Below are 27905 nucleotides of genomic sequence, written 5' to 3'. Positions count from 1 at the left end.
GGAAAAAGTACAGTATTTTTACTCGCGGGTAATGGCTGTTACTCACTCGGGGGAATTACGTCACTCGCCTTCGTCTCGTAACAGAAAATCATCCTCATGAGTAATAGCCATCATTACACGCTTGTTGACAAATATACTATTTTTGTACATGTTTGAAACGTTTTTCAAATTGTCTGTCTGCAGAAAATTATACTCGTACATATATTTTAATTTAGAGCAAATAATGTAAGGTTTGCCAAGTTAACATCAGTTAAAGCCCACGGAATCAATTATCATTACAGCAGTAAATCTTAGTTTCCATTCTAAATGAGACCCCAGGAGCGGCGATAACGACTCGGGTCCTTCGCAAATATCCTCCCAATAACAAGATGATTTATGCGTTCAGTTAGAGATATTCTGATATGATTTTGCGTCATCACTGTAAATTTAACGGCTTGTAAAATTCGCAAAACGATCTGAAATCGTGTGAAGTGATCTGTCGAGGCGGAATCGTCCTCGTCGCAATGATTGATTAACTGATAGTGTTCTAGTCCTGCTAAGTGCCTTACCAGGTCGGATACCAAGGGTATGGACTTCCGTCGGGGCCGGATGTCCGGCATGCTGTCGATGTTGCTGTAGAACGGATTATCGCCTGGATGCCTGTTAATAAAAAATCAGATTAGAACACATCCCCTATTAAACGAGAAATAGAAGAGGGCAGCTTCTGAGGCGCGTTATTCAAGGGAGCCCGCGTAATGAAAATAATAGAGAGTGACGGAGTCGAGAGCGAAAATCTGACACACGACTGCGTTTATTCGGACCAGTTTTTAACAAGCTTTTGCTCGTAATGGCGTTTTCGGGCTTAATTAGGAGATAGTTCCGTATCTTACGATTTTACACGTCGACGGCCTAGTTTCGGAGAACAGTCGAACCGTCGCGTAATTTTTAAAATTTGCATTTTACAACTCCCCGAAGAGGCGGCAAACGAGCGATTGCACATTTAGGAATAGACAGAAATTTCCCGGCACTCCTCTAAGTGTTAAACGGCTCGAGGAGCAAATTGAAACCATATTTTTCGACCGTTGAATCAACTTCTTGCCTCTTTCGGACGCTAAAATTGATGAAAATCGTCGATCTTGAAAGGATTTAAACGATTCTATTCAAGGATTCCGAGTTCGTGTGCTCAAATAAGCCACTTTATACATCAGACGGGAAATCGCGTGACCCTTAATAATAACGGAATGACCCTTTTACTCGGTTTGATATGAGCGTAGATTAATTGCTACGGTCGGGTTGCGCATATATGCGCAACTAGTGCCAGTTTCGGTTGCATATTGAAGCCCTGAGCGTGGTTCTTACGATTAATCACCGTCATTGTGGACTGATGTTCGATATATCGGGTCTTCAAATAAATATATAATTAGAGTAGGCGTAGGCAATATTCTAATTCTGTTAACAGTGTAAAGTAATTTTTGTAGGTTACCAATTATTCTCTGGAGTTACACAGGTTACATAGTAAGCTTTTTCCCAATTTTATATTCCGTGGAGAAAGCACTACAAAAATTAAAAATATTTTCTAACCTAATTTAAAACGTCAGACGTTTCTTTGTCATTTTCTACGCTGGAAAAATGTTGCAAACAATTGAATTTCCATAGGTTGCTCTAAATATAAATTTATTTGAAGGTCCTTTAGGTAGGTAATAAACGGCAAAAATGTTCCATTAATTTTGTAATCGTTAATGTAAATTAGGTGTTTGTTCAGAACGAGCGGTTATGCAATCAATAGTGCACGGCTACGTTAGAGTAATCGGTGTCGGCTTTTAGTCCGCTGAACAGACCTCGACCAATTTTGTTGGAAATATTTGAATTTAGTTTCTGGCAACGGCGCCGTTTGCAATTTGCTTTTGCCTTTTCTTACCCCATTACGCGATCTATGGAAATGATCGGATGTGTCTGTTCCAACCACCCTCAAATGCATTCGGAATACAAATATCACGTATTGCGGTATTCATGCGGGTGCGCTTCTTCGGAATCTCTTTCTAACTCTAAGGTTACTAATATTTTTACAGCCTTGCGAGACGTTTTATTCAATGGGGTGATTTTCAAAGGAGATATTACGATTTTCGTTTTGTTTATGTGGCTTCTGTCATGTTCCACGTACGGAAGTGGAAACGGTTTCATTTTATGTTGTACAAGTGGTGTATCGGGTGGGTGAGTTATTTTTATTGGACTCGTCGGCGAGAACATTTCGCAAAGTTAATTTTAATATTCGTTATGCAAATAAGTGAATTAATTTTTATAAGGGGTGCTTAATATAAAACCATGACGATGTGAAAATTTTACGTTGTGTTATTTTGTATGATTACATTCTTTTGAATCGCATTCAGGGCTGTACCCCTTTAGTAATAAAAAAATAAAAGCACTTAACACTATTGATTGCAATTTAGATAAGGGTGAGATTAATATAAATGTAAATTTTTTTGGCGAGTCCTGTTAGTCAAATTGGGCAAATAGTATTCAAACTATCCACATGGTTTTTCTTTTGTTGGATTCTATTGGAGTCGTGTTTTATTCAAATGGAAACCGAAATCTCCCGACTTGACACCAACAGAATTTTTCTAGTGATAGAAATGTGAAAACAAAGTAATATAAATTTAAACACAATTTTATTAAATGCTCATTAATAGCCAATTCAATTACACATTTTCAGCATAAAAAAAATTTGTTGCACAGTCTAAGATTGACTTACAAATCTATGAGTGGCATGATGACCAACTCAATAGGCCGAGACCAATGGTTTAACGTGACTTCCGAATCACGAAAAAAAAAAAAACAAAGTAATATAAATTTAAACACAATTTTATTAAATACTCATTAATAGCCAATTCAAATACACAATTTCAGCATATATTATTATTATTTTTTCTACTTCTATACTTTATGTGCTTTATTACACATTTACTCTCTGTATTTTAATGAGATTCATTAAGATACAGATTTTTCATTAAGATACAAGTTTATAATCAGTAGAAATGCAACACCACAGCAATATCAAATATTGCCGAAGTATCTGACAGATCTAGATTAATCAATTTTGACAGTTTATAGTTAGTGATGTTGACCCGGTCATAGAAAAAATAGTGTATCCTCGCCTACGGCCCGTGCCGTAATTCTCATACTCGTGTCTTAATAGCCATCATTAAATGCTCGTTGCATAATATATTATATTTTTGTCTTGTGTTGTAAAATGTATTTTGTGTGGGTTTTAGTGGGTAAAAAATCTTGATAAAGGGTGTCAAGTGTTCACGGTTAGTGTTGTTTATGTTCACCGATAACAAAGTTGTTGAAACGCGCCACTGAAATAATGTCATTGATGTCTTATCGAGTTTTTCAATTAGATAGGCTTTCAACACCTGGAAAACGCCTAAAGATGGCTAAAGATCGCGTGAGATAATGTGAGGTGGTATAAATGCGACGAGCAAATAATCATGTAAAAGTGTGTATTATGTCTTTTCCATTTAGACCAAATACAAATGGAATCCACCTCCAATCTCTGTGTTTAATTTATCTGTAATTTATGGATTCTTTCAATTACGAGGGTGGTTAATTAATTATTTGTCTTTCTCTAAAGCGATAGATATGTAGCGGGTGTTTATTTAAATTTATTCTAAAAGTAGGCGTTGAAGAGTTCACACACACCACGAATTACAGATCACGGATCAGCGGTTTAAATCTAACCTCACATTTCACGTTATTTGTGTTTTTACTTTGCATATTGACGAGTGGTGCATTCACAATTGACTCTTCAACGCCAACCTTAAGGATAAATTTAAGTGAACACCCGATATTTGGATAATTGTCTGATTTATTATTAAAGGCTGAGTAAGTCATTCCTAGTTTTGGTTTTTGAAAAATTGGCAACAAAAATCTTCCGGAAAATGTTATTGTAAAGTACTCACCCATTTGTCCTTCCTGCCGGATCAGCTCCCATGCCGGATCCATTCTAAAAACAAAAAGTAACATAAATAGTGAATCAACAGAAAGTTCCCCTCGCGGGGTAACAATCACAAAATAACAAAACACTTTATTTGTAATGGATAAAAAATACACTGACAACACATACGTATTAAAATAACAATTTTATACAAATTACAATATCGGAACGGGGTATAGAAACTTATTATCTTAGCACAATGTCGTCTCTCAAGCAGTTTCCCTATTAAGCGTCTTTATAATACTGCTATAACATTGATATTGTACTGTGCAGATGTATGCATCCTATGCCATATTAGTATACACTTTACCTATACTTGCGTCTACGTTTCTTCACCGACTAACTACATAGTTATTGGTATATAACGAGATTGTCATTATGAGACCAGTCTAGGGATAATTAATACTAGTCAACTAATGGTTTTATTTTATAACTGTAGTCGTAAGAACAATAGTGCATTTATACTATCACGTGTAAAGTAAAATTGTTTCATTGTTAAGCGTAAACGTCTTGGTCTGAGGTTTACAACCCGATCGGAAACTCGGGAAATATTTTATTTACAACAACCGTTACAAGCGTCGGAAGGTGACGAGAGTGGAAGTTGAAAGGTTTGCCGGAAGAACCGGTGGTTGTGATGCATGCAATATATATTCCACATGATGGGTTCGAGGAGGTGAAGGTTAATTGTAATTGCGTGTGAAATATGGAAGTGAAATGTGAGAGTAAACATGTTATTTATTAGTTTAGAATAATCACGCTATTAAAAATGTATAGTATATTACAATTGGATCGTATCGGTTGAAGAAGCTCGAGGAAAGATTATTGTCACGTTAGTATCTACCGTTGAAGGCCAGCAAGAATCCTTTTCTCAGTTTGACTAATTTGAGAAGTGTGAAGTTGAAGTTTCTGAGCATTTTTCAAAAAAGGAACAGTGCATTGCATTCTTAATCTAGGCATTCTTGAAATTTCAAGAAATTTATTAAGTGTAAAACTTGGAGAGTTTTTTTGTTTGCTCTATTGCAATTTAAGTAAGATTAAACATAAATATGTAGCTTATATTTAGGAGTGACCTTGATACCCTTAACTTACAGTTAGAATTAGATATTTGAAATTAAGAAAAAAGTATATTCTGTTTTCGTAAAGAAGTCAAAATCGCGACATTCAGATGTCAAACTAACATTTTTCTATCATTCAGGACTTTATGAGCACCTAAGAATATCCAAATGGCGTTTCAATTCAATTTTTGTGTATTTTTGTCGGAACTTGTGTGATTACGTATGAATGATAGTATAAACACTTTTGCCCAATAATCATAATGTCAATCTCTGGTGAACAGGGGGTATACATTTATTTGTGACGATATGGACTTAATACTAAATAATTCTCTGGGTGCAAACTATGACATTGTAAAATCTTGACGATATGAACCATGATATGAAAATGTGACGTGAGATGAATACACTCATATATTTTTAGTTAATTTTTAACTATTATAAATTTTACAACATGAATTTCCTGCATCGAAAATTGACATTTAATTTCTTTTATTGAACTGTTACACAAACAGAGCTTGTTTCATTTTATGATTTTTGTTTACTTAATATCGACCTAGTGAAGCAATGGGTTACAATATAATCATCTGTGACATAACTTCGAAGGCAAAGCTTACATCCAAAATTGATTTGCTGCGATTTGTAACATTTGGTGCAAACTACTGTTTTCTTCCAACTACAGACTATGTTTTAACATGGATCTCGTAAAATTTTTGCATCATCCCCAACATACTCACTTTATCTTTTTCCGTCGTCGTTTCGGGAACTTTTACTTGGCTGCTCTTTTCTTCAGCTTTTCGTTCTTTCAGCGCCTTCAGCAACTTCCATTTGCTGCCCATCTGAGCCGTCGCTTCTTTGGACGGTTCGGGCTTCGCGTCGTCAGTGTCCACTTGGATTTTTGGCAAGGGGGTGGCTTCCTCGACTTTCTCGGGTTCTGGTTCTTCAACCGGAACCTCTTCGGGTTTTTCTTTGGCTGGGACGTGACAACGTGCGAACGCATCAGTGACGTCTTCTTCTTCATCGACGCTCAAGTGCGGACTGTCCGGACCGGAAGTTTCGCCGGAGGAGTGTTCTTCGTCTTTGGGTTCTGGGAACGGCTCGCGAGGCGACTCTTCTTCTTCTTGGAGTTCATCTTTGAAGTCTCTGATCTTGTTGAACAACGCGTGGGCTTCTTCTAAGTGAAGCGAGTTTCGGTCGTTTTCTCGGTGTTTTGCGGATTGAATGACGTGAAGATTATTGTCTTTTTCTTCCAGCACTCCTTCGACGACTTTCGCTTTCATGCGCAACTCTCTCAGGACGAACGACATCCTTTCTTTGACTTCTTCGTACGGTTCGTAGAATTCTTCTAGTTCCGGTTCTTCTCGGAGAGTAGCGCCCATTTCGGCTTCTAACTGCGACTGACGCTCCATTTCTTCTAGTTTGCGTAATTCGTAGCAGTACCATTCGTCTTCGCTGTCGATACTGTCTTCAGTGCTCTGTCTTCGGGAAGATACTCGCGAAGTACTGCGCCAGGAATGCGTGCTTTTACTGTCGTCGTCTTCACCTTTGTGACCTGGAATTTCCAGGCTCTGCTGATGTCTAGGCAAGTACCTGTTGACTTGGGTGCGTAAGCTTGAAGCCGAGGGACTCCCCTCAATCGTGAATTCACCATTAGAAACAACTTTACTCGTCTCGCTGTTTTGACTTTCAGTAGAAATTTGCTCGATGAGTCTTTCATTTTTGTTTTCTTGTGGTTCCTTCGGCTCTTCGTAGGCCATTTCTTCGATTACCATGCCTTGCTCGTCGATCGATAGTTGATCATCAGAAAACGAAGACGTCTGTTTTTGTTGCCTGTATTTACCGAGTGCTCTGGACACTGCAAATTCCATAGAAGCCCCACCAACCACCACTACCATTTTGCTCTCGGTTATCACCGTTTCGTCGCTTTTTTCAGATGAAGCTGAACTTTTCTTGGTATCCCCTATCATCGGAAAAATACTGCTAGAACCACTTCCAGTACTTTTACCTGAAATTTCTTCTTCGCCGCCGGCCGCTTCTCCATCAATATCGTGCTCAATTCTACTACTCGGACTCACTTCGCTCGTTTGAGGTGATACTTTTATTTGTTCAAACTGGGGTTGCAACTGTTCTTCTTCAACTTTCTGAGGGATCACCTCTTGTTGACTATTTTTCCTAATCTTAGGCTTGGCGACTTTGGCGAACAAGTCACGTTCCGGTTGGTTCTCGAACATGCTGTAACTGTCCTCGCTTCTATCATCTTCAGATACTACAGAACTGGCTCTCTGGAGTACCCATTCGTTCTCCGATTGTTCTGGATCTGACAACGACTGGGTGTGATGTTGAAAGTACGTTTTTCGTTTGGCTTTTTGTAAAATTCCAGAAACCGTCGATACGATAGCGTTCTTTTTCTTTTTCCTCGAACTCACGTTGCTCTTCACATGATTGCTCTTACTCTTCTCTAAATCTTCCCTTCTGACCCCAGACGGAAGAGAGTACGACCTGTGCCGTTTGGTCAAGTGCAAGTCGGGCAGCCAGTGACTCACGGAACTCATGGCCGACTTTAGTGTGTTTCCCCGTTTCGTTTTTTTCGTTTTTTCGTCTCGACTAGTGTCGACTGTGTCTGACGTTATAGTGATGTACCCTGATTGTGTTATGATAACAGTGCTCGGATCAAAATATTTATTATCACCGTGCTGTTGTTGTTGTACTACGTATTCAGGAACATTTCTGTTTCGCAAATCGAGCTCTAGGTAAGGAATTTCTTGTCTTTGGTTCCATTGTCTGTTGTGTTGGTCGATTTGGGCTTGGTTCTCGTAGATGGGTTGTTGTTGTTGTTGTTGATGTCTCTGTTGGTGACGTCTCTGGTCCAAATAGGGACTCTGATTGTAACCCCCTTCGGAGGCTTCCACTGAACGCATGGAACTGGATGGACTCGTGCTGTCTTGGTACTGAATGTCCTGAGGAGGGCGACTCAACCAAGCCGAAGGATCGTTGTAGTCGGCTTGTGGTAAATTGACAACTCCGGACTCGTATCGTGAGGATGTCGGGTAGTAAGAGAGGGCGTCCGTGATGTTACCACTAGGGAACATGGTACGGTACATTGCGGTCTTGTAACCTTCATGGTTGGCGATCCCGTCTTGGCCGTTGCTGGTGGAGTACATTCTCGAGAGGGATTTTCTTCGTCCGGGACCGGGTTCGGGGGGTGGTTGGGTCGTTGTCAGCGAATTGTACGAAAATTGCCGTTGCATGTTATGGAATTCGTTGTTTTCGTAAGGCTCTATGAGATCGGGATAGTTGATGGTTTGGGTTATGTAGTCAGCGCTGTTGCTGGTGTAGACCGAAGTGTACGTCTCTCTGTTACTCCCGGCGACCGAATAGATGGCGGGTTGGTCGTTGCGGTACATGAATTCTCCACCGAAAGTGTTAGCATTGGTGGTCGTGTGATGTTTGGACTTCCTTCGAGGACTGACGTTGATATCTGAAGCAGGAGCCGGAGCAGGGACGAACGTGCCGTAACCTTCCGAAGTTTCTAGACTACAAGGCGATTTGACAGTTGTGAAAGCCGACAAATGGTGGCCCCCAGGTAGAATGGTGTTGTGGGAGGTGATCAAGGAGTCGGTGTTCGACTCTAGGTAAGGCCTGTTGTCGAGGGAGGCTTGGACCGGAACTGGGGATGCGGTTCGATTGCTCGGTTGTCTTGTCACAGGATCGATAAAATAGTTTAAGGCAGCAACTTTAGAAGTTAAATTTTTTGGGGAACCTGGGGATTTCTCTATGCTGGACCAGCCGCTCATCGAAGACAAACCTGAATCGGATTTTGCGGCCACGATGTTTGTTTTGCTTCTTTTTGGCGAAGTTTTGGGTGATCTTTTGGGATCTAGATTAATTGACGATGACGGTACTCCATCCGTACCGAGGAAGACTGGGCTAGGTCCTGTGTGTGACACGGAAGTTGCGTTGCCACCAGACATCAGGAACGACTCGCATACGTCCAAAGGGGCCGGAGGTGGTGGACTCGGCGAGTCCTTAGTTTGTACTTCGTCGGAATTCGTTGTGTTGGCAAGGTAACCATCTTGGCGGGTCCTTACGCTACAAACCGACAAGGAAGGAGACGGTGCCCTTTCCGATTTGATGTTGAAGATGTTGGGAGTCGAACAAGGTACAGTTTCATAAGATGCTGCGATCAAGGAGTTGCCACAGTAGAAAGGGTTTTTGGAATTCGCGGCCGCGGCCGCGTCGACGTGTTGCACGGCAGCACTGTAGGCTAGTCTTCCTGTGACGGTGGTGAAAGGGGCACTACACGTGGTCGTTTCGAGTTGGCGTCGTCTGGGCGACGTTGGTGTTCGCATTCCACCAGCTAAGACTTCGGCTACTTCATTGTCTGTTCCTATAACGCTATCAGTCACGGATAATCTTGAGCTAGGTCTAGTAGAATAAGGGATGGAGTTGGGAAGTTCAGATTTTGCAAGCAAGAGGAGTTCGTCTTGGTCTCGCGAACTGCTGGAGAAGCTCCAGTTTTCAGACTCATTGTACATTTGTCGCAGATGCTCGTCCAGAGATTTAGCGTTGTCGTCCATGCTTTTACCTTCATCTTCTTGAGACATAGATAAGGGCGACTCTAGGAGTTTCCTCTGGAGCTGCTTGATGTTATCCGAATCTTGCTGCAATTTACTACTCAACCGATCCAATTCGTTTAATTTTTCCATCGCTACGTGATCTATCGAGTCTATACGGGAAAGTTGAGCTATGTCCTGTTCACTGACACAAGGAGAGTTGCCTCTGTAGTCTTTGTAGTCTAACGCACTGAACACCTCCTCGGATTCATCCAGGTGTTCCAAGTTTTTAAGCTCGTTCTTTTTCTCGTTGTTCTCGTCGGTGTCTTCGCGTTCCTCCCATATCATCCCCAGTTGGGTCCCTTGAGCCGATAAGTCGCACCCGACCAAATCCTCCCTGTAGGCTTGATTCAAACTCCTGTAGAAAGCCTCGTCCGGGACGTGCATCTCGTCCAGTTCTAGCTCTTGGATGGTGGTGGGTTGCGCACGCGTCACATCTAAACCTTCTTCGAGTCCATCCTCCACCGTCCCGTTCCCCAAGATCTCCCGTATCACCTCGAGTTCCCCCAGCCTGCTGTCCAGAACCGCTGCAGCCCCCGCGCCCATATTCGGCCTACAACCGGCCCCTCCCGACGTGTAAAAATCGAGCAACTGCGAGATCACGCTCTGCTGTTCGTACAACAACCCCTCCAGCTTCTCCAGACGCTCCCACATCTTTATGTACTCCTGCGACAACAGGTCCAGGGCGCGCCACGCGTACTTCAGCTCGGTTTCGAGGATGTTCAGTCTCGTGCCCAGTCTTTCCATGTACTCGTTGATGACGTAGTCGACGTTGGCGTCGTAGTGGTGGGCCATGGCGGGCGCCATGGTGCCGGATCCTCCGTCGGCGATGCGGTGCACGTTTTCACTCATTTTACGGCGGCTTCCACTACATTTTAGTCTATTTGATCACGACCCGGAGATGATTCTGCATGATATGTTGGTACCGATGACACTGAATCAAAAGCGGAACCGTTCAAGCGATATGTGAGGAGAATTCTGGTCGCGGGTAAGCATCATGGGGTTTGTGTGAAATGTTTGTGGGAAAGATGGCCCGTTCACGACCGTCACTCGTTACGATCACTTTCGAACCGTGAAACACCCTCAGAGTCATTTTTGTTTCGTCCGTTGACGGTTCATTCTTGAACGACATCTGCAAGAGAATAGCAGTTCAGGCAGAGCTTCACCTACAACTCTCGAATCACTGTCTCGACCAGTATCAATTGAAATTATTAATACGAGCAGATATTGACAAGAATAAATGAATTAAATTTGAAGTTGTGAATGAAGCTGCTAAAGAATGGGTGGGTACAGTAACGAGCACTCTAACTCGACCTGGAAAACGAAGCCGCAAACCCTTTCGCATAGAAATGGACCTCATTTGAATGAAACCTCCGTGTTTTACGTTAAATTTTCTCTGTTATTATCTGGGGATAATTAATTCGATCGGTTCTCTGCACCTCCTGTAATATCAAACAGGCATTTAGCTCGAAAGGGTTCACCACGATAACATACATCCGAGTAACTGTTCTGTTATAATATTATCCATTTTATCCATTTGAATGGAGTTTCGTATTACGAGGGCAAAAAAACAAGGGAAAATGTAACTGCTGTTTTCTTTTTGTTTCCCGATATGGCTGAAGGATGATGGAATGAATAATAGAGAACAAGTGTACGTCAGAATGTGATGGGCGTTCGCTGTTCCAATATAAAACGGAAAAGAAAATGAAATATTTAAAAATACGTAAGTACGTCGTTATACGAATATTTTTGGAGTTCAATTTAAAAACAATGAAATGGGGTAAGTGGTGAATAAAATGTTGCGACCAGGAAAATTTAGTGACTGCTAGAAAAGATAAAAATAAATCTTTTTATCCCTTACCTGGCACACAAATAACAAATTCGAGAGGTACAATTTGACCGGATGATGTATGGAGATTTGGTGCGAAAAGAAAAAAAGTTATAAAGTGTAGAACCACTTCGTCAATTCACGATTCAATTTCACAATGTTATTATTGTAATAACGTTTTAGATGTGGATTGTGAAACTCAAGGTCGCTACCTTATAAGCGCGCGTAGTTACTTTTCCTGGTAGTGCCAACTTAACGACAAGTCCCCAATCCACATCTATAACGTACCGACTATATGTACGTGTTTTCATCGAATAGTTCATTTAGAGCGAAGCAGTTGCAATAGAGTTACCTTCAGCAACGTTAACTTTTACTGCAACATAATTAAATTAAGCTGGAACTAGTCCGTCAGTAAGTAACTTTATGTCATAGGACACAATTTGTGTAATGGTATGATCAGTGATTGCGTTAGTGCTGCAAAATGTATTTAACGTTGACAATTAGGTTGCCACGTACTATCATGATGGAGTTTGGCTGTTGAATAAACATGTCGGAAAAGTAGACTGCAAATATGCAAATGAAAATGACTAAATATTCAAATAAAGTAATAAGAGTACAAATTGCAGCTCATTCATGCAGGACTGCACAGAATGCATTTTATTCTGCTTAACTCGTGCGTTCAGAAAACATTCACAACTTCCAATTAAAAAAGTTACTTGTACTCCAAACAGTGTTGCCAATTAACCGTACAAATGCGGGCGAAAGAAAACCAAACTTGTTACGTACAGCCCACATGTTTTTTAAAGCAAACAGAACAAGAACCGTCAAACAAACAACGAAGTCAAACGACAAGAATCTGATAATGGTCGCGGCGAAGTCGCAGATTTCATCCTTTCTCATCTCAAAGAAGCAGAATTAAACTTTCTGCGTATCGTTCCAGCCAATTCGGTGCAATTCAGAGCTAATAAAATATTTAACTGGCACCGCAGAAAATGTTCTCGTTCCTCCTGTTTGAGGTTGTTCTTATCCAAAGAATAACCTCATAAAGCAGGGTGATTTATCGCTCCAACCTGACCGATAAAAATTTATTCCGCTATTTAAAAAAAACTAAACTTTGGAAATAAAGCCGTTTCGTTTTTTATTTTTAATTTGCACGTCGGAAGTTAATCGAAAGTTCCGGCGCCCCTGAGGATTTTCTCCTTATCAGCGATTCTTCCACTTGTGGGTTAATTTTATGACTTGCGTTATCTGCCACTTTTACGACCTGTTCGAACAGTAAAAATCTGCGAGGCGTCGCATTATCGATACAAAACCTCCGACGGGACGAGCCGTTTAATCTCGTATTATCGGTAATAACTCGAGTCCCCCTGGAAATAATGTCCGTTATCATGCATTATTTTGATTGATTGGCATTGCTGAAAATTTGCGGTGAAACTTCAGCCTGTCGATTCGAGTGTTGCGGGCGCGTTACACATAGGAAAGCTCTTAGCGGAGAACACGAGCTTTTCCTGCAAGCGCGACAAGAAGAAAAACCCTTGAAAGACTCGCCGCAAAAACTCCAATCTATTAGTTTGAGAACTTGGATTGTTTTTAGGACAAGAGTAAGAAGCCGGTGCAACTCGGTAACCGATGGAGGATTTCCCAGGAGAGCTTCTTTTACCATTCATATCCATTGTCTTGTAACAAGGGCTTTAAACGACCCTCCAGGAGAATATTCCAAAGTTACACTGTTTGCATCCAGTCTCTTGTCTAACCTGAAGGTGAATTTCATCAAAATTTAACACCGTTTTTAACACAAAAACTATAAAAAGCTGGATTCGTTTTATGATCTTCAAGCCTTGTATGTTTTATTCAAGGGGGGGTTTATGCGACCGCCGTAAGTTAGAACGGCTCAAGTACCACACACGAAAGAATTTGTATAATTTCTAAAAGTTTTAAAGTGGATGGTGTACAGCACTAGATGGCGGACAAAATGTCTGTTCCAAGACTGTTGGTACGAGTGTCAGCATATACGAGTTGGCTCCAACCGAGTTGCGAAAATTGCTTTGTTCTGTCACGTTTCTATTTCTCTAAATGAATTTTAAGAGAGTGCGATGCGGGTTTATTGCTTGCGTTTATTAAAGTCCCGTGTAAATTTTCCACCAGGACATTACACGTACTCGTTAAGTAAAAATGTTGACCCAAAACTAAGAGACGCCACGAACGTCTGTCTGTTTTATTCAAAATTCCCCGAGGAATATACAGACTGTCTATTAAAGAATGTAGGATCGCATATGTATCTGGAATCTCGTTTAAATTCATGAAATACTAATCGCAAACTGTCGAATATTCACAAGCTGTCAACAGGAAGTCAACTTAACCTCATTTCCGCTTTCGAAGTTCTGCTTTGTTGTTTCTTGCGTTCCTCGTCTGTTTATTCTTCAAAAAAAAAGTTTTTTTTCACGATCGGGAGTAGAAATCAACTTTTCGGATGTCAACATCGTGACAGAAGTAGAGCATTTTCATTTTTTTGACAGTTGTGACAAAAATCTAATGGGAGTTTTCATTTTTTTTTGACTGTTGTGACAAAAATCTAATTGTGTTGTCAAGGCAACTACTAATTCCATTAAATTCATCGAAAGATGACAACTCATTTGTCATCATTTTTTTATTCTTAAAATTTGAGATTTTTGTGCTGTTTCTACTCCCTACCGTGAAAAAAATAGTATATATACTTCTGGAGAGAATGCTCATTTTTCCCTCGGGCTTCGCCCTCTGACTACAAACTGCACCTTAGGAAAAATCATGCATTTCTCTCCCTCAATATATAATATACTATTTTCAAGTGATTTTTTGAGAGTGTTCACACCTATAATGCACTTCGTTATTTTAATTTCATTTCATTTTCTTTTTAAAGAACCTATTTTGTCAAGCAGGCAACTAGTAAAACCAATTTGTTCTGAGGGTTGCATATCGTAGATCATACTAACACTACTCGATTTCTGTCAACTTTCAACGCCTACCAGGATCCCATATTCATTTATAGACACTCTGTATGTCGGAGCTGCATGTTTTGACAGGCGGTCGTTAAGAAAACCTGGTAAGAAAATCGAAAGTGAATCTAATTTATCAGCACCTGTTGCGCGTTGATTAAAAATCCGCCCTCGAAAAATATCGAAAAGTGAAATTTTCTCGGCGTCTGGGAAACGCTGGTTACGAAGATTTCCGTACAGTTTTCTAATTCCGCGTCGATTCACTCGAACATCGATATCGAATCAATTATGAAAAAAGCCGGGGCCAAAATAAGAACGAAGTGAAATATTGATTTGATACGGCTTTTCAATGTGACCCTCATTTCAACCCTCACAGGTGTAATCCATTATAAAGTTTTACGTGTACGATTTGTAGAAATGGAATTAGTACTTTGATCGGCGACCGATTTTCCAAAATGACCCAAACAAGCAAAGGTTTCGTTTCGAAATGTCAAAACTGAAACGGCGAGTTGGCAAAAAAAATAATGTGAAAGAGATAAGGACAAATTAGATAGAGAGCAAGGAGCAGGACTGGCGACACGAAATTACATCTCCGGTTGTGTTTTTAATTCTGATGGTTCGATGGTGCTTTCGGCATGTTTACGTCGTCGTTTTGTAAAATCTGTAGTGATTAGGGTCGGCCGGTTCGAAAATTTATATTTCCTTCAGCATCACTCCGGTCGTTTGTGCCGCCCTGCCAAATTGGGATTATTTCGCATTTTCCATTAGTTCCGCTCCGAAAGCTTGACAGCAGCTATTTTGGGTGCGACGCGCCGAAATTAATTTATTCAAAAGCCCGATAAACCGTTCGGAAAAAGACGAAAACCAATTGTCATAAACCGACCGAGAATCGATATGAAAAACGCCCCCGGAGCTCGTACAGGACTCGGTGACGGTTGACACGGTCTCATCCTCGTTCGTTGGTAACAGCGGTTCCTTATTATGAATTCAACCGCTGATGTTTAAGGACTCGACTAATTTTAAAGTTGGAGAAGTTCGGGCCGGAGTTAAGTTCGGATCGGAGGAGCTGATCCAGGTGGTGATACAGGAAGGAATTTTTTCGTGGCGTACTTGGGGGAATTTGAGAATTTGCCCGGCCGAGATGTATCGATTTCGTTTTATTTCTCGACGTTTTATTGCCAGAAATGACATTTACATGGCTGAATGCGTCGGGCAATTTGTGCCTCGGGCACAGTATTTAAGGGATCATTAAGAGAACTCATTTCCCGCGTTGTATTTTTTTATTTCAGCGTTTAACAAAACTGGTGACATTTCTGGGTTGTTTATTGTAATCGTGAAGGCGTTCTCTTTTGCAACATTTTATCGGTTTCAGTTCAGATCGAGCATTAACAGATAATAGAACACAACACATGATGCGATTAACAATCACCGATTTTCAATATGAATGAATGCCATCCGATGTAATCTCGCCACCGAAAATAGAAATCACATTAACCCACTCGTTGTATTTTTAACGGTGACATTCAAATTGATCGATGACGGGCAGCACATCACCACTTGTCCCTAATCCTAATCACGACTTGATCATCTGTACTCGTCGCCATTTCACTTAAAATAAGCGATTTGGCCGACGAAAACCGCCCAAAATCGACGTGGATGTGTGCAGCGGCCGTGTCTATGTAATTACTCCACCGGAGTGTACCGGTATTATTTCCGGGCGGCGTGCTCCGGTCGATAACTAGATTATGAATTATATATGAGAGCAAATGTGCTTACAGAGGGCCCGGGCTGAATTTGACTATGCTGCGACAGCTCGTCCATTCTCGACGATTTGTTACACGCCGTTCGCGTCAACATCAACGTCCTTCCGTATTTATTGTCTGTTGGGGCACAAAAAATTGCGTGTTTATCTTAAAAATCTGGGCCGCATATCCCATTCGGAAAAACGAACGGAGCGGAACGAGTCCCGGTGTACAGCCCGTGTCAGTTTGAATGGCATTTTCTGGGTGTATTGCTGGTTGCGTCTTTCTCTAGTGCCACACTGAAACGTCTCGTTACGGACGTGATCCCTGTTGCAGACATTTCTCCCGTATAGACAGTTTTTCTTATCGGATCTGTTATGTACCAAGTGAAAAGAAATTGTACGGACACTAAAACATCTGTGAATTATGTCAAATTGTCCATTGGACAGGTTGTACATCTACCAGGGGCAAGAGAAAAGGAGGTGCCGCAATCCTACGTAAGATTAATGAGATTAAAATACATAAAATATCTATTACTAAGCATGGATTAGACACTTTTACAGTAAGATTTATTATAATCTACGGGCAATCTATATCTTCTATTTTAAGGGTAAAGGGATGAATAAGATTGATTCTGTCGAATTTTATTAGTTAGTCTTGCTGAATTGCCACTATTTATTTTATTTTATAGAATTCGAAGGTAAATAATTTCCTGTGTGAGTAAATCAAGTCATCGGAAAGAAATAATTTTAAAAGAAAATTTTGAAGTAAAATATGTACTATAAAACAGTAGCGTGAGAAAAGTTCCTACTATGTATTTTGAAAAATTTGTATGGCCAATGTCATGTTTGATCCACAACATTGCCATTTAGAGGCCAAGGATCCAAGAAAGGGCAAAGATAGTTGCAAGAGAAGTAAAAGTGAAAAAACTTTCAAGCTTCCGAGTGAAAGGAGAGAGTTTTCCACTTTTACGGAAACTTAATAGAAAATACCGATATTATGAATGAATTCGACAGAAGGAAGCGTAAGGATGAAACAACTTTGTTATAATTATGGGCAGCCCAACAGCGAATTCGCATTTTCAGTTGGGAAACATTAAACATAAACTTGCTGTTTTTTCAACTAGATAGATGACGAGCGAATCGTTCAGAGATTTAAAATGGAATGCTGACAAAATACCCAAAAATGAACACTTGATCAAAAAATATTCATTAAAGTGAACGCCATTACCATTGACCATTGACACTGACAGCATGGCAACATGTTTCTGCAAACGTACTGACAAATTGTTTTCGGAAATCCTGGATTTCAGGTGGATCCAAGAAGAAGTTAAGGACAATTTGTACCGATAATAATAGGGAAAACGTTTAGGAAATTAGGTTTTGAGCTTTGAGAGAATGAAGAGCAGTAAATACGAGAAATAAAAAACAAACATGAAACATACATTTAACAGAAAGTTAGATGATAAGTAAAGGTAACAAGAAATAAAAGTAGGATGAAAGGGCTGAATAAAAAAGATAAGAGTGAAATAGGAAAGAATGGCAAAAATTAAGGAGTCAATAAAAAGATAGAATTAACAACTGAAAAAATAAACAGAAAAAATCAAGAAGAAACGTCAAAAGGTAATATACAGGGTGCGTCCTAAAAAACGCCGCAAGCCATATCTCCGTTATTTATGGCTCGATTTAAATAAAACAAAAGCTGTAAGAAATTAATTTAAAAACACTATAAGCACAATATAGACTATTTTTTTTCAATTTTTTTTTTCAAGGTCAGATGAATGTCAACTTTTTTTTTCAAATAGCTTAGTATAATTTTTTATTCCGATTTTGAAAGAGATTATTTTTCTGAATCCAACGATATGCCACATGTTAGAATGCATTTAACAGTAACCGCGAAAATAAATAAATAAAATAGCAGTATTGGAAATTTTTTCTTGAAAAAAATCAGATATACTATGGAAAACAATCCTAAACGCAATAACAATACTTTCTAAAGATAAAAAAAACAATATGATAGAACGTGTAATAAATATTGCGTTTAGGATTGTTTTCCATAGTATACTTGGTTTTTTTCGAACAAAACATTTCCAATAATGCTATTTTATTTATTTATTTATTCTAACATGTGGCATACCGTTGGATTCAGAAAAGTAATCTCTTTCAAAATCAGAATAAAAAAATATACCAATCTATTTGAAAAAACAAAGTTGATTATCATCTGACCTTGAATGACTTTTTGAAAAAAAAATCTACATCGTGCCTATAGTGTTTTTAAAATGATTTATTCCGTTTTTTGTTTTATTTAAATCGAGCCATAAATAACGAAGATATGGCTTGCGGCATTTTTTAGGACGCATCCTGTATAAGAAAAGTAGACACCGTGAGCGAATCTGTAAACGGAAAAGATGGAGGAAGGAGGTGAGAGAGAAATAGTTTCTTCAAAAAATATTGGAAAAAACAACAGAAGACATGTTCTACGAGAAGATGAGGAAGTAAAGCGGGAAAAGAGAAAAGCAAATGAGAAAGAAAAAAAAACATAAATCAATTTGATGCTTAATTTTTTATTTAAAATTTATTTTTCGGAGCAATCCACGAATAGTGGTTTGACATATCCAAAATGTGTGCATGATAAAGAAAACAGACCAAGATATAACAAAACCAAAACAATGTCAGATTAAAAAAAAATATGGTATATAAATGAATAGTACATTCTTCAACGAGGGTATAATGATGGTTATTAATTATTATTCAAGAGGATAAAAAATCCTACATGAGCCGTAGGCGAGTGGTGGAATCGTTCGAGTGAATAATAGCCAATACATGCGAGTTGAAGACTATACCAAAAAAAAACAATCTTTGAAAATTGAATTTAATTTGATTTTTAATACATATCTGGATAATTAAAATTGTGCCTCATTCAGCAGTTGCTACGCGATGCGCGACTTATTGTTTATAAACGCATCCGATTGCCGGTGGTAGAATGAAAATACGAGGGATGTGATTGGCCGACAGTCGTGAGTTCCAATACATTCTATCACTGGGTGTGGAATTGATATCATTCTTTTATTGAATATCGAACAAGCATGCATTCATTCTGTAATTTTTTTTAAATATCCATAATTATGAAGACTAATTTTTCAAACAAAAGTAACTGATAAAAAATGTATTAGTTTTCACTTGTTAGGAAGCACGGACATTCGCCTGTTACGGACCAAAACGTTTCCTCCTTTTGGTGTCGGTAACACAAAGGTTTCACTTTAGCAACATTCGTTTTTTGGTTTTTTGGTCAAGTGGTGCTTTAGCAACTGAAAATAGCAAAGCTGCTTTCCGCACCGATTAACTAGTTATTCATCATGTGAACTCTGCACAACTCCAGCCGAGTTTCAAGTGTGACCAGCTTTGCTCTAACCGGAGCTAAAAATACAAAAGAGTCTCATCAATTTTGTAAACGATAAAGTGGGGGTTTGTTTGTGCGGGAAAGAGGGATGAGTTTCAAAAGGAGGTATTTTTTTTAATGGATGGATGGATGGACGGGGTGAAAATCGTGTCTGTGTCAACTGGAAGATCCCAGGGTAAAAATTCAATTAGTGCTGGTTTCAAAACAGCTTTTGGAAATTTGACGAACGAGCTTTAATGGCTCAACAAGAAGCTTTCCATTTGTTTTTAAAAATGTGTTTGGCAATAAATTTGGCATTCAATCGGAATCAGTTGTTGTGCATTATTATGTACTCATGTCTGCGTAATAACGTCGGATTATTAATTACACTTTTCACTGGAAAGTGCTCGAAAATAATTGCGATTTTGACGCGTGGGAAATTATTTCGGCCCCACATGAATAACACGATTAATAAATTTTTACAAAATTCTATTAAAACAAACCGTTCGTCGAACAACAATTAGTACCGGACACAAAACCACTCTCCTCGTATTTGCGTTTCGATTATCTGTCCACTACAACTGCACCAGTTTAATTGATTTCTCATGTTAATACCCCGAACAGCTCCCGAACAGATACAAATACCACATTCCCCGTAGTAAAACTTCACTTGCATCGCCTCTTCCACATAACTACCCCCTTTCAGACATAGACACGAAGTCTACTCCGGCTGGATTCAAATTTTCTACGAAACCATTCGACTCAACGAATCCCGTCTGGGTTTTAACAACATTATTTTTCATTAATAACGCACGAGGAGACGCGGAAATTGAATGTAATTGTTCCCAGCTGTATTTTTGCGGCTGAAAAATTGTGCCGTGATATGAAAGCGTCCTTTGTTTCGCTTACATAAAAGAAAAACGAGGGAACAATTAATAATTAAGCGCCGCCAGTGATAGGGTTGCAATCACAGGACTACTCCAGGACAATACGAGAAAAGTGGCATTTTGTGGTCGGAATTTGTTGCACGACAAATTAGAAGCAACGGATTCGATCATAATCCGCCCCTACAAGGCAATGGCGGGGTTAAAGTAAATGCAGAGCGTTGGAGCTGCATGCACAGTATTACGATAATCCCATTTTAAATTTATGAATCCGGAGATTCCATATCTCCTTCGGTAGGAGAAATAACACCAACATTATGTCACATGATTTAAGCCAAGTTTATGGTTCTTGCATTTAAAATTTAAAGAACACCAACCTCACCCACGTATTTTACTTGCAAATCGTGCCGATCGTGAATATTTTCAGAGAAAAATTCCAAACATTTACGTATTTGTACGGTGTCGAAAAGGCTGTTTTAACAAACTGTCTTTGTTTTACAATAATAGTTTACAGAACGAGTATGGAATGTACAAAGCACTAGTTATTAGTTACATTCTTGTGATATTTGACATTTATTACGAATGACAGGTTTATTGTAAAAACTGTGAATAGCTATTTTCAAATGAGTAGCGCTGTCAGATTACTTTTCAGGTATGAGGCTGTAATTTGAAGCACGAGGTAGCCGAGTGTTGCAAAACAGGTCGAATACCTGAAAAGTGTCAGCGCAAGAATATTGAATAACGTTTTCCGTTTCATCTTTGACAGATGCCAAGTTAGATATGTATATAAACAGAAAAGTTTATATAATTATTTACATACCACTTTTTATGTTATGTATCTCGGGAAACGAACACGAAAAATATTTTAAACATAAAGTTAAGTTTAGGAATCAACCCAACTGAGCAATGTCATGTCGCACTAGTGTGATATACATAATACCGTACGGCTTTCATTGAATGTGTAAAATTGACAATTTTCCCGCCTAGTTACGTGTGTGAAATAGATCCCTGTCTCATGTGGTTGTAGGAAGATGTTTACGTAACAAGTGGGATATAGTCATTTTTATCGAACGCTCGTGAAGTTTACACAACGAGGCTCTAGCTCACGTAGGTTCTATCGGGTGTTCATTTAATATTCTGGTAGCATTACCTATGGAAATATTTTGTTTTTGTTAAGGCATGTCGTCGTTTGAACTTCCGATTAGTAAAATTAGAGTAGAACTGTCATATTTTGACATTTGCGTTCAGAGAGGTTTACGTTTACTGTTTGCTAGTTTGCTGGTGTTCACGTTAGATCATAAAAGGTGTTTGATTGAAAGTTATTTTCGCAATGATTTGAAAGTGAATGGTTCATGGATCTATTCCGTACAAAACTGCTTAGAAGAGTTTATCGCCGAATTTCCGAATGTTATTGTTGACCGGAAAACCTTCGAAGACAACCTGAGCCGGTGTGTAAAGTTGTTTCGTGAAACTGGAGGCGTTTACCGAAGAAGAACCACAGGGGTCGGCCGCTAAAACGCACTGCTGCAGCCAAGAGAAATAATGCAAAATGCTCCCCACACTTCAATACGTCAATTATCGCAACGCAACAGAGTGAACCTTGTGTAGGAAAGTAGGAACGTGCCACATATTGTTACGAAAAGAAGAAGGTAGACATTTCCAGCATCTCATTTAATAAATTGATTAATTTGTGCGTGAATTGTAATTGTGTTACTTTTTTATCATAATTCGTGTCATGCTATTGTTTTATAGTGAGGTTATGTCATATTTTAATGCTGTGACATCCATTTTTCAAAATGAAAGATTTCCATAGGTGATGCTACCAGAATATTAAATGAACACCTATTATAATAATGTAGTATCCCACATGATGCATACTAAATTTTATTACGACTCGATGTTTTTATTTGAATAAAAAGTCAATACAGGTGCTGATTACTTGATTGTTTTAAAATCATAGCACTGGCAAATACATAACAAGTAAAATATAGATTTTCCTTTGTGCGAAAGAAAGTCTGCGAAAGAGAGTATGAAATTTTTAGACTCTACCTTCAGAAACAGAAGTGGTAGCGTTAATCATTATTTTAGCTCGGGTCTGAAAAATCACCCGTCCAAAATCAATTAGATTGTTTGATTTTCTTTAGTTTTCCGTTTATTAACGTCATCAGTCGGCGTGCGGAAAATATTTCTTACCGCACGACATGGGGTCAAGCAAGTCATTACTCATTCGCTTGTGTGAAATATGTTGAATAATTAGGATATATCGCACACTTACTGATATTTTTTCTGTTATGTATTGCTATACCGACATTACCGTTGGGACAGCGACGTGTTTGCTGTAGAGCACGATGTCGTTGTAATAGGTAATTAATGTTAACCTACACATCGCACCTAATAAAGTTTCATAGTTGTTTGTTTTCGTTAACATGGTAATCGATACGGGGTGCACAGGACACTGCCACGTGTAATTATTATAATCCGGTACTGTACAGGCAATTTTGCTAACGCTGCAAACTTGCACGAAGCTAATACATCAGTAGACTGCTTTGCCGGTTGTATTTATCATTCTCAAATTGCCCCCCGAGCCCGGTCCGGGAGCAGATAGGGAGTCCATTGATCTCGTTTGGGATGATGCGACAAGATATTCAGTTTCTGCAAAAATGCGAACCGAATTTCGGAAGTGCCATCAATCATTCGGATTTGGACTAGTCTGTGTCATTTTAGAAACAGGCTTAATCAATTTATTCGGCTAATGCGTTTCAATTTTGTGTGACAAATATCGACGTTCGGGGTCATTGATAAATTGTCGTTATTTAGCGCTATTTCGGTCTATTTCTGAGTGATCGAAACCGGCGGATTTTAACGGGAAGGTCGCCACAATCGAATTTACATCTGAAATTTTTCAACAAGACAAAAGAAATTGTCCAAATAAGAGTCGCGAGACCCACCTATAAATCTCAATTCACCGACATCGCTGGATTCTGCCCTTCCAGTTGAGTCCCCGACCGACGAAAAACCTACAACGATAAAACACACCCTTAACAACGCAACTCCAAACTGACCAAATAAAAAAAAAAGAAGAAAAATAAAAGGTCGACCGTGTTAAGTGGACTTAACACCGAGGACCAGTCAGCTTTACGGTTCGTCGAGATCTCACGTGGACATCCAAAGGATAATCTTTGGCCAGAGGTGAGAGGATAAGAATCCACCGTTACGCTGAACTCTAAACTGAAACTTTACTTTGAAAACACGAAACTAGAGTGTCGAGTTGGGGTTTTTTGTCGGCGAGTAAAATCCGATACTTGCTCACAAAACGCCTGTTCTCGATCCTTTGTACAGCTTAATTAATGTTGGCCGCATGTGGCGGTGAGTTTGTTAAATTGATTAAACGAAGAAAATACGGAAAGAAGGATAATATATTTTTTGTTTGCGTTTAGGATAATGGGACACGGTCTCGTTTGGTGGGGCCCGTCACGGCGCTTTATTGCGGCATTAATTTTTATTATTGTTATTTTCACCAGGGAAATACATTTAGAAATTGACGGTTGTTTGACTATCAATCGATTCTTGTCTATTTGGTCAATACTCGTAATTTACAGAACCACACTATCATTTGTCGTAATATGTTTAGTACACCAGGGTTGTTATGATAATTACACCATTATCGGTTACCCTCGAACACGCCAACCTATAGGATTTACCAATTTTGATGATAGCCCAAGGTAAATATTTGACTCTGAAGTGATTTATTTTTAACGAAGCTATGCAACCAGCAATACATCTGACATTGGCGTGTTGGCGTGATGGGGGCAACTTTCTGGCAAAATGTTCGAATAAAGCTTATTGCAGGCGAGTTAACTGCAAACAATATGAAACCAGCATCGCGTTATGTTATGTTTTGAGAGATGTATTTATTATCTTCCGTAGATCCTGCATGTTGTAATATTTATTCCTGCGGAACAGAGCGAAACTACCCTCGGCATCCGAAATGTAATTTTTATTTTGTTTCGGCTGCAGATACGCGATCATAACTTGTGTCATAGACTGTACACTCACGATTGCTCTTTCTGACGTGTCCTTTTTCTTTTGAACGTCTTATTTTCTAAGTCAGTTAGCCCGAATTAAGCCGTTCAAAGGTGGGTCCTTTGAACGCAATTGATCACCTGATTTTATCAGGCCCTCTGTTTCTTGAAACAAATTTCGTCGTTTCTTGTCCGAGGGGCGAAAGAAAAGGCGTTTATTTTGCTAAATAAATAACCGTCGGACGTAAATAAAATCCACTGGAGGAATTCAAATCTCTTCGGTTGTTTCCCTGACTCGGCACATAAATCAATTACGCGCCATTTCAGAGTAAATATTAGACACCTATCCCTTCGTGTGTGCTCAAACGTGTTAAATTGTGGAGCCTTTACATATTGCATGTTACACATTTCATAACGGTCGGATCGATGTGCAGCCAGGAGGAACTTTGATTGATTAGCTCGAAGAACAATAAATCGGTTCGGCATCCGAGACTCGCTTTTATTAAATTCTTCTTGATTTTACGTGGGTAATTTTAATTGGTTCGGGATCGGGAAAACGGCCTCGCCGTTTGAGCAAGAAAAATCACAAGTTGTATGACGAGAGGCGATAAATCAGTACTTTCGGTTTCACCGGAAGTGGGGAATTTATGAACGGGAATTTAAATAGCGGCCGCTCGCAGGGTGGAACGTTAAAATTCTTTCCCAAAGCGCGAATTTGCAAGTTTTAAACTCTTTTCATGTTACACCTCAAATCGATAGTTCACAAGTTCCAAATAGGTAAACAGAGACGAGAAAATTTTCTAATTGCGATTGCTCGATCATACACGGCAGCTAATTAGCATAGTTTTGCATTCCAACCGATATCGATCTCTTTGACCGAGTTTAAAGAGTCGCATCCGCCAATTAATATTAAATGCAAGAGGGTGCACCATGCAAATTCGAACCAAACGGCATTCGCTGCCACATCGACGATTTAATGAGCTGTTCAACAGTCGGCACGCCTCTCGCAACGATTAAATTTGACAATTCCACCGACAAAACGATCAAAAAATATTCAAGATAGATTCGACAACGTGATTACGCTCACACGTCCTTGGAGGAGCTTTAGTAACCGGAGTGGCCAGGATGGTGAAAATAGACACGTGGCAATTATATCAGTGGACTCTTATTGCAAAATGTCGACCGGGACTGGTGTAATCAAGCGCAGAAAAACAAACATTTCCCCAGAACAATGCCTTGATGTCGGGGATGTAGACATCGGCGTGATGCTTGTTTTATGAGTCTTAAAAATTTCATTGCTAACGATATCAGAATGCTTTATGAGACACAGTGACACCAGTAACGGTGGAGCGGGTGTGGAAAGATCGGTGGAGGCGATACGGATCGCACCTCCACGTCTATTCGATTGGACTCAGCTTTGGGCGGTGAGGCGTCACCGATTACAAAATTATTTCATCAGCGTCGGAATTTTGCGAGGTGCAGTTTCAAGAGCTTCATTTAAATATTCCGGTACCTGAAATCCATTCACAACGTAATTATTAACAGCGTATACATTCAGGCATGACCTGCGCCATTACAAATTCCTGCTTAATGGAATTCACAGAAGACCTTTAGAGGTTCGTATGTTATTAATCATAGAGGGAACAGTTGCAGAGTCGAGTTAATAGCAACGAAAATCCCTCATTCGCCACGAAGGAGGCTGAAAAATTCCCGCTTTAACGATCCCAATACAGTTGACAACTCCAGGTTGTGTGGCAATGTCGCCTATTCAGGGGGTCTCGTTTAACGAGGTTTTTAAGGGTGTTTGAAGGTTAAAACAATAACTCACAATTATGGTGCGGATTGGCTGTTCGAGAATGGGGTGAACAAATCGGATTTGCTAGCCAATTTAATTATTTTTAAAGTTATTGGATGGAATATCGACGTATTCTGGAACCAGCATTGACCTAAATGCAACCGGAACTTGCGGAGGAGGCAAACAAGTGTCGGGCTTGAAGGGCGTAATAAGAATCTTGGAATTAATCGTGAGGAACATTTCCGGCGACATAAAATACAAAGTGAAAGTTGGGATCGGTCCGTAAATGAATTATTTGCATATAAAAAGAATTTAGCCTAATATAAGACCCATTTCAATTAAAAAGTTTAATGGCCACGTCAAATCTACCACGTTCATTATGATAGAGTTTAATAATGCCGGTATTAGTGTCGTACTTAATTTAACTTTGTTAAGGTAAGCAATGCGCTATTAAAAATAAAAACTTGGTTTCTCCATTATCCATAAATCCGGTGTGTCGCTGTAATATTACCTGGAGTTTTTTCGCACGCCTAACTTTCCAGATTTATGCGACGTCTCAAATTTAAAACGGACGGAATTGTTTTTATTGGTGGTGATTTTTTTGTAAATGAACGCGCGGTTTTGCATTATTGGATTTTCGGAGTGTGGCTTTGATATCCTCGAAGAGAGATCCTTTCTAATCCAATTTGCTGCATGCGTCCTGTCTGTCGTTGATTCTCTTCGCATTTTTCAGATCAATGTCAACATTTTTGGGCGAATCTCGCTTTCTTGCTTTAGTCGACGACGTTTCTTATCCTCTTCCGGGAGGTTAATCGATTCGTACTTTCGCGACTATCCACTCGAAAACTTCTTTGTTTTCGGTTTACATAATGTTGTTGAAATTAGCGTCAAAAATAATGTAAACAGATGATGGTGTGGATGTTGCAATTTCTTCTTCAGATCTTGCAACTCCGATATCAATTCTCAGGATTAGAAAAATATCAAAAGCTTTATTATATAGTTATTTGTGTATCAAGGATAAAAAGTGCATCTTTTTCGTCCGAGTCTGAGTTTTCCGGCCGAGGATTGAAAACAGGCGAGGACGAAACGTACTTTTTGACAGAGGTGCACATTAAATGTTTTAGGCGATCGCACGAAGTACAAAGTAAAACACAAATTAGAAATTTATTTTGTGTCTACCTTTCAAATAGATAAATAGATAATAATTAGTAGATATATATTAACAATTTTTTATAGTATTATTGTTATCAGCTTACCTACAAAACTAGAAATTTACTATTTGCAATACAATAATTACTTATTTACATACTTTATGGTGACAAGACAATTATCGGTTTAGTCCGTTTCGTTGTTAACTTACTAAACAGACCACCAGATGGCGCCAAGGTTAGAGTCCGAAAAAGTGCGTCAGAAAGAATTAGTTTTCGTCCGCTTGTGAGTACGAAAAATTATCGTTTTCACTAAGGGTGTCTAAAAAAGTTATTGAACTTTACTTCGGGGATTGGCTCAGTTTTTGTGTTCAAATTAAAAAAAGAGCTTGGATAAAAAGGACGGAAAATAAAGACAACAATTTTTCCATTACAAAATTGAAAACATAAAAAATACATATAAAGAATTTCGGAATGTAAAGTGAGAAAGTCATGATC

At 39.3% G+C, this 27905-nt stretch overlaps 1 protein-coding gene and 1 long non-coding RNA gene across 14 annotated transcripts in view; one reads left to right on the top strand and one right to left on the bottom strand.

Moving 5' to 3' along the window:
* Window positions 1–27905, bottom strand: part of unc-13 — a 307874-nt gene that overhangs the window by 22659 nt on the left and 257310 nt on the right. For 9 of the 13 annotated variants that reach the window (XM_069056452.1, XM_069056444.1, XM_069056445.1 and 6 more), the window contains 2 exons: window positions 3939–3982; window positions 549–639 (listed from right to left, as the gene is read on the bottom strand). In XM_069056452.1, coding sequence (XP_068912553.1) covers window positions 549–639; window positions 3939–3982 — 135 coding nt within the window. Of the gene's footprint in view, window positions 1–548; window positions 640–3938; window positions 3983–5762; window positions 11555–23390; window positions 23640–27905 lie in introns of those variants that run through there. The other 4 variants (XM_069056440.1, XM_069056443.1, XM_069056441.1 and 1 more) reach the window with 3 other exon arrangements.
* The window catches only part of LOC138137144 (uncharacterized), a 145852-nt gene that overhangs the window by 23597 nt on the left and 94350 nt on the right, over window positions 1–27905 (top strand). The window lies entirely within an intron of this gene.

Source organism: Tenebrio molitor, chromosome 8, assembly GCF_963966145.1.
Source record: "Tenebrio molitor chromosome 8, icTenMoli1.1, whole genome shotgun sequence".
Taxonomy (NCBI): Eukaryota; Metazoa; Arthropoda; class Insecta; order Coleoptera; family Tenebrionidae; genus Tenebrio; species Tenebrio molitor.
Note: the sequence above shows the minus strand (reverse complement) of the source record. Positions and strands in the feature narration are given on the sequence as shown.